Source organism: Haplochromis burtoni, unplaced genomic scaffold, assembly GCF_018398535.1.
Source record: "Haplochromis burtoni strain Fernald_Lab_line unplaced genomic scaffold, NCSU_Asbu1 Contig_140, whole genome shotgun sequence".
Classification (NCBI taxonomy): Eukaryota; Metazoa; Chordata; class Actinopteri; order Cichliformes; family Cichlidae; genus Haplochromis; species Haplochromis burtoni.
This window is the reverse complement of record NW_024582501.1, coordinates 251,134-259,167: the sequence shown is the minus strand read 5'-3', so window position 1 is coordinate 259,167 and position 8,034 is coordinate 251,134. Positions and strand designations below refer to the sequence as shown.

The following is an 8,034-nucleotide window of genomic DNA, read 5'->3' as shown; positions in this document are numbered from 1 at the left end:
CGACAGACTGGCGACCTGTCCAGGGTGTACCCCGCCTCTCGCCCTATGACAGCTGGGATTGGCTCCAGCACCCCCCGCGACCTCGAAAAGGATAAGCGGAAGCGAATTGATGGATGGATGGATGGATGGATGTGAATAGTCAGTTGTTTATTTGCTGGATAAAGGCCTGCAGTCTTTTTTTTGTAGTTTTCAATAAGTCTTATGTTGAGCAATTCCAGCTATTTTTCTTTGGGAAATCTCTCAAATTCCTCCAGATTTAATATTTCTTATGGACTTTGGTCACCCCCCAGCCTTTCAATGTGATTCAAGTCAGGTCTTTGTGCAGGCTAGTCAACAACCTTCAATTTAATCTTCTGGAGGAAGTTCTTCAGCAGAAGTGACATATGATTATTTTTGGCTGTTGATGTGTTTGAACACAAATCAACAGCCAATACCCAGTTTTAATGCTGACTGCTTAAGGTTTTATTTAACAATCTTCAAATCTTCCTTCTTTCCTCATGATTTATTCCACCTTGATGAAATTCCCAATTTAAGAGACACTGAGCATCCCCACAGCATAATACTCACTGTGAGGATGGCTTTGGATTGTATGCCTCTCCCATTTTCCGCCAAACATAAGCAGCACGTCTGTGGCCAAAGAACTCCAGTTTTGTCTCATCTGACCAAAGGACACACTTACAGTATGCATAATGGTTTTCCAGGTTATCCGTAGCATACTCCAGTCTGTCTTGAAGATGTGTCTTTTGCAGAATTTTAGTATTTCTTTTTCTCCCAAAAAGTTGATTCATCTGGATGTAACATTTTCAGTGGGCGAAAAGTTTCATCACTAAACAAAGTAACTTCTTCAGTCTGACTGCAGGTTTCCCCAATCTTTTAAACAGTACATTTGCATAATGACTGAAACTAGTCCACTGAATGAACAAAGGGCTGGGAGGTCAGTTCCTTGATCATTAATATGCAAATTCTCATGACCATTGATCAAAGCCCACTGATCAAAGGCCATGAGGACCATTCACAGAGAGTTGGGGAATGGCTGCAATCACAGCATTGTAAGATGGTGAAAGATGCACCCTTAGGCCACCTCCTCGATTCAGAGATGGTCTTACCCTTTTCACGTAAATGGCCTCCTTGACTTTGCACTCAAATCAGCGTTCCACCCTGTCCAGGATGTGTACATCCTCATCCTTGAAAGAGTGTCCACTGGCCTGTAGGTGTAAATAGACTGCAGAGTCCTGGCCTGACAAGGTAGCTATTCTGTGTTGTGCCATCCGCTTCACCAGAGGTTGTTTGGTTTCCCCAATGTATAAATCCTGGGAATACTCCTGGCACTTGACAGCGTACACTATTTTACTCTGTTTCTCCAATTTTTGGTGAAGCGTGTTTTGGGTTTAAAAGGTTTAAAAGCCACAGAGACACGGTGTTTAGAAAAAATGCATCTCAGCTGTTGTCCTTCTCTCTTGGATCGACTTTCTTTAGGTGCCTTCTCAGCTTTTACAAATGTCCAGCTGGGATAACCACATTTACTCAGGGCCTTCTTGATGTGATTCTGCTTCCCTGGCCGCTGTGGTATTCGCTCTATGTTGTAGCGTCCTGATGACACCCAGTTTATGCTCCAGTGGATGATGAGAGTCAAATCTTAAATACTATTCCTTGTGCATAGGTTTACAGTACACATCAGCTTTTAGATATCCCCCGTTAGTGATGGAAATCTCACAGTCTAAGAAGGCTAACCTGCTACTTTTCATGTCCTCCCTGGTCAATTTGATGTGTTGGTCCACCAAGTTAATGTGATCCGTGAATTGTGGAACATCCTGAGATTTGATTTTCACCCAGGTGTCATCCACATACGTGAACCAATGACTTCATGGTGTTCCAGGGTAGGATAGCAAAGGGTACATCTTTCGCCATCTTGCAATGCTGTGATTGTAGCCATTCCCCAACTCTCTCTGAATGGTACTCATTCAGAGAGAGGGTCTTTGATTAGTGGCCTTTGACCAATGAGCTTTGATCAGTCATCTTTGATCAATGGTCATGAGAATTTCCATATTAAATGGTAAAATGATAAATGGTCTGTATTTGTATAGCACTTTACTTAATCCCTAAGGGCCACAAAGCACTTTACACTACATTCAGTCATTCACACTGGTGATGGCAAGCTACATTGTAGCCACAGCTGCCCTGGGGCGCACTGACAGAGGCGAGGCTGCCGGACACTGGCGCCACCGGGCCCTCTGACTACCACCAGTAGGCAACGGGTGAAGTGTCTTGCCCAAGGACACAACAACTGAGACTTTTGGAGCCAGGGCTCGAACCGGCGACCTTCTGATTAGAAGACAAACTGCCAACTCTAGAGCCAGATCATCCCGAGATCATCAAAGAACTGACCTCCCAGCCCATTGTTCCTTCAGTAGTGTTAGTTTCAGTCATAATGCAAATGTACTGTTTATAAGATTGGGGAAACCTGCAGTCAACTGAGACTGAAGAAGTCAAATGTTTCTCCCATTGAAAACACTACGTCCAGAGGAACAGAATCAACTCTTGGGGATTTACTTACCTGGATGATTGAGCATGCATCAAGATATTTCTTGTTCTGCAACCTCGCAGTGATTGTCTTCTTTGAAACTACAGTTCCCAACTTAGTTATTCACTAATTTCTTGGCAGTTGTTTTCAGGTCTTTAGCCACATCTCTTTTCTTTTTGAAGTCTTTGAAAGATTTCTTTTCTTGTGTCTGCCAGGATTATTCTGTACTGCTTGACTCTCTTTGAATTTCTTGATGATGTTTCTCACTATCGCTCAATCCTACTTTGATAATTATTTTTGTTACGCAAAATTTGTGTTTAAATACGCAAATGAGGCATTTCCCATGAAATGTGCAAAGGTTTTTGTAAAATGATCAGTTAAAAGAGGACAGTAAACTTACCTTCCAAAAGAAATATCACAAAGATCACAGTCATCTCCATGCTTCACGTAAGGTTTCTTTTTGTTACCGTCCTTGGGCTTTACTCACCCTGATTCTTTGCCCTTGCGAGTCTTTCTAAATGAATACCAAGTCTGCTTTTCTTCACGGGTTCCTCTTTTTCCTTTCACTTCCTGTCTTTCATCAGTTTCCTCTGTCTGATTCTCTCCCCAAAAACCATGACCATCAGCATGTCCCTCCCATGCGCTTTTCTCACAATGAGTAATCAAGAGGTAACAGGTCAGTAAATAATAACTACAAGAAAAACTTCAGATATAAACCTGTTTGTTTATTTTGGTAAATATTATAAAAATTGTAGAGCACAGTGACACTGCTTAAACCATCCACTCAGATTTTTTTGTTTTTCTTTTTTCTTTTTGCCATTTAAACAAAACAAAAATATACACTTAAAGAAATTGCATAAAGATCCAAAAGTTTTGAGTTACTCAGCTCTTTCTGTCATTCAAACACTGTAAAAGGATAAAACTAATATATTAAATCAGGATCTGGATCAGGATTGGTCATTTCATTTCATTAGTTGAATTATTAATAACAGATTTACCAAGCTACTCTATATCACTAGTACTTTTTTGTGAGAGGCTGATTGAAACCACACTACTAAGACTTAAGGTGTGATTAGCCCAGAATTATCTTTTGACATTTAAACAGTTCATCTCCTCTTTAATAGGTTCATGTTTAGGACAACTATGTACATGAAGACTGTGATAGACATGCTCTTCTAACTGGCTGAGATCCAGATGTTGGTACTGGCAGATATTTCCTAGTACATCCACATCAACATATTCACCAACGCCGAATGAGAGAGCAGACTCCCGATGCTTTGGGAAGCTAGAGCAGAGGTCAGGTGGTGGTGGTAATGGTAAAGATGAAGGATCACTGCAGTTTGGGGCCGAACAGCTGCAGCAACATTGAGGCTCAGCTTTTAGACCTGGCATCATAGTCTCATAGTCAGACGTTATCTGCAAGATACCAGAAGAACACTTAGAGTGAGATCATGTTTTCTTTGTGCTGAGTAAACAATGTGGCATTTTCTGCAGTCAAATTACACATTACAACACTATTGTGTATCTATAGGCATACATGGAGTATATAGATTTTGATTCATCACCAGTAACTATTTATGATTGTATTTTTGTTAGCTTAGGATGAGCCTTTTCTACAGAGCCTTCTTTAAAAAAAGATTCAGTAGGCCAGAGCAGACAAACCACACATTACATTCAAGTGACAGCTGCCAAAGATTCTCCCACATGTTTTGTAAGGGAAAAGTGAGGACGATAGTCAGTTTGTTGGTCATCAACCTCATCCTCAACTCTGGTCCTTTTCAATTAATTAATTTATTTTAAATACATTATTGAAAAATAAAATAGATAAGTGGTAAAAAAAAGTTTTTAATGAACAAGCATCAAAATGGTTTTATACTCTATGGAAAGTCACCACTTCTGTTTATGCCCCAGTGGGGGCACAGCCCACAGTTTGAGAACCTCTGCCTTAGAGGAAGGGTTCATTGGAAATAAATACATCTTCAAAAACTACCAGTTTTTAATCAAAGCAGAGACTTGGAAAATTAAAGAAGTCATCACACGAGTAATTACACACAGATTTCAACTACACTACAGGGCTAACAAGCATATCATTCTCCAGTGTATTTTGTGAACATACCTCCATGTCAATTCCTTCGGCTACCACTAATCTGAAAACATGTCCAAAGAAGTAGTGGAGATGGTGGGACATATTGTAACAAAAAACGAAACTTTTAAAGCTTCCAAACTAAAAATCCAGACCTTTTATCAGGCCAGAGAAGTGGGCATGAGCATTAAGACACAATGCATGTGTGACACTCACTCACACTGTTTGTGGGAATCATTTTGCTACTCATAAGATAAACATGATAAGACTTTAAAGCCTGAACCATGAAATAATTCAATCCAATGTAAAACAAATGCATATATGAGTTTTAATTTGTCTTATATTGCAGTTTATTGCTAAAATGTATTTATTCATCTTCAAATCAGACTGATGCTGTATAAGTCTCAACTGTATGTATCAAACTAGATGTTAAGGGGATAAGTGAACTTTAGATTACTGTATACTTTTTGCTATGTTGGTCAAAGTGTTTTTATTTGTGTTATTACAGCAGAGAACTTGTCAGCAATGTTATTGTTTTTGTAGGTATCTCTGCTAACACACAGCTTACATTAGCTTTAGGAAAATAGTTATCAGAAAACATTTGCCAGGTAAAGGTATTTTTAGAGCCTGTCAACTCCATGCAGTGATTTTACTATTATTTCCTTTCTGAAGGTGTGTTTTTCAGAGTAAGCTTATGACATGTTATGTTCTACCTTTATGACTCATCACTGACATCCTCTTCACATTTTGACCAGTTATTGCGATATAACTTTAGGTTTCATGAATGTTTCACATTTCATAAATGTTACTGACTAATAATGAGAAACTTCAAATGTACAGTGTTGAACCACTTTGCTGTTGCTTATACTGCTAGCATATCTAAAAGTGTCTGTGGTGGACAAACCTCTTTATTCTGTGGTGGGATTGATCTTCTGTGTTTCAGAACCAGTAGAAGACATAATGTGAACAGACACACAAACATGAGTGCTGCCACGCACATAACAGCAGTCAGGACCAGCGGCAGGTGGAATAACAGCTGAGGTTCATATGCTGGAACATTTACACAAATACAAATCTCAGTGCTAATAAAACAGATGAAAATACACGCGCACACAAACACATCAAACACATCACTTACTCTCTATTGTGTTTTCACTATTGGCTGGTATTACTTTTACAGGAAAATGAAAATACAAAAAGAGGAATTTATAAATGAGCAAATAAAATGAAAGTATGCACAGAGGTACCCCGACTTCCTCCCACAGTCCAAAGACATGCAACTAATGAGGTTTGGTTAATTTGTGATTTTAAATTGCCCCATAGTGTGAGTGGTTGTCTCTCTCTATGTGTTAGCCCTGCATACAATTGGCAGTCTGTTCAGGGTGTACTTAAGGCCACCCTATAGTGGCTGGGATTTAGTCTCTGGCCCTCCAACCCTTGGAAAATGCATTGAAAATTCTAATTGAATTCTTATTCAATTTTTAAAAATGCTTTTCTTTTTCAAATTGCTAAATATGTTACTGCAGCGTGACTTTTTCTTTGCAAGCATGTAAACTACTGTGTGGAAAAGTTTTCATGAGACTGAAGTACCACTTCTCCTTGCTAAGAGTGAAATTGATTCTGTGCACGTGTTCAAGCCCAAAATAGCCTCTAACCACCCTGTTTCGCTGTTGGTCTGATATGCTGCTGCATCGCTCTTTTCCTTTTTTATCTTCATAAACGCTTCCATTTATTTTGGCTGTTCAGGCCAGAAGTCTCAAACTTTCAGCAGCAGACATGGCTTCCTTTCCGATCATGTCTGTGAAATACTGGTATGTTACCCAAATGATTTAGTCTTGTTTACTTCCTCAGAAGAAACCTCCAGTCAATTGACGAGAAAGTCCCTTATGTTCTGAGTTTCACTTATGAAACTATGAACGTTAAACTACACTAATGCTTAAACGGGGGAAAAAATGTCCTTAAATACATTTGAATATTGCTTGAATGTTGTTTACATGAAAAGGAGATGACTGAATCTGACCTTTTGTAACAAAGCAATAACACAATCAATAACACAAATTTGCTTTTGGTCAGTTAATTATACAAAATTAATTTATAAGTGTGTACTTTAAAGCTTTTCAAGATATTTTCACATTTACATAGAAATATTTTAAAAAGATAAAGTTAAAATAAAAAGTAAGTCCAACTTTTCGACTCCACTGTACATCTTTACAGAAACAGAAACCTCATGAAAGCAGAACATGGAATTAGTATGACTGATTTCTCATGAATGTCATTTATGGCCTATTATTTTTGGGGTCACAAACAGAATTCATAAGAGCTATAATATTTTATTCCTGTGAATTCATCACCTTGCTGGACAGCACATATACCTTCTATTTTTTAACCTTAGTTAACTTATCTAACTTACTTATTTCATCTCAGTTGAGGTTGTCCTATGGGACAATTCCCACTAACCAGAAACCAGTCTGCTCTGAGTAGTTGAAATATGCATAACTGGAGACCATATTTAGCCAGCCAACTGAGAACTGTGGTGTAAATATTTATACTATACCTTGGGAAACATTCAGTTTTATGGCGCTGTGATAATCAGGTTGGAGGCTGATATCCACTCCACACTGATACGTCCCACTGTCATTTAACCTCAGTTTATCCACCTTGACAATGAAGAAGCTTCCAGTGGTGTTGTCGTACATGGAGAAGCGTCCTTTGGTCTCCCACCGGTTATGTTTGTCTGTCATTATCAAGTAACTGGAGCATTCATCAATACGGCACAGGTACTTCAAATTCTCCGTCAGGCCATTTGGATATTCACATCTGAAGACAAAACTCTCACCTTCCACACCAGAAAAAACTGTGGTTTTGGTGCCGATTACTGCTGTCATAAAACATTGGTGTTAGTTACACATTTTAATTATTTTTGTAATAAGCAGTCTAGTACTAGGTTTTAAATCTAAATACTATAAAACTCACCTTGGATGTGTAGTATAGTAATAATGACAGCTGGAGTTATTCTCCATGAGTCTAAGATGGTTCCCATTATTTCTAATTTACCTTCAGGCCAGAGTCAGGTTCTCCCCTCAGCCACTGAAGAAGGTAACAACCTGGACTAATGATTGTCTCCCTGTGTTCAGTCAGGTGCTTTCATGGTCATGGCTTTGAAACTCTTCCTCTTTCATGTAAAAAACTGTACACCCATAACATTCAACCACTGCAGGAAGCGGTTTCATTTTTTATAATAAACCAACTGTGCACCAGTTATTCAGCACGTTTAGTGACTGTCGAACTTTCTTCAGCATTAAGCAGGTAGAGAGATTTTATATTTTTCATAGAGGTGGTAAAAGAAACTAATGTTGGACTAAAATTTGGTAGGTTCTTGGAAAAATTTTCCATATAGCCTGTTACTCCCAAGTAACCCCCCCCCCCCAAA

General features: G+C 38.9%; 1 protein-coding gene across 6 annotated transcripts in view; it reads right to left on the bottom strand.

Annotated features, from left to right (window-relative positions):
- LOC102290326 (CMRF35-like molecule 8) overlaps positions 1–7,907 on the bottom strand; it is a 21,949-nt gene extending 14,042 nt beyond the window's left edge. Inside the window, exons 1-4 of one of the 6 annotated variants that reach the window (XM_042224550.1) lie at positions 7,578–7,863; positions 7,159–7,482; positions 5,509–5,654; positions 2,922–3,937 (exon numbers count right to left, since the gene is read on the bottom strand). In XM_042224550.1, coding sequence (XP_042080484.1) covers positions 2,922–2,961 — 40 coding nt within the window. In that variant the 5' untranslated portion in view covers positions 2,962–3,937; positions 5,509–5,654; positions 7,159–7,482; positions 7,578–7,863. Of the gene's footprint in view, positions 1–2,494; positions 7,139–7,158; positions 7,483–7,577 lie in introns of those variants that run through there. The other 5 variants (XM_042224549.1, XM_005931363.3, XM_042224551.1 and 2 more) reach the window with 5 other exon arrangements.
- Positions 7,908–8,034: the final 127 nt, after the last annotated feature.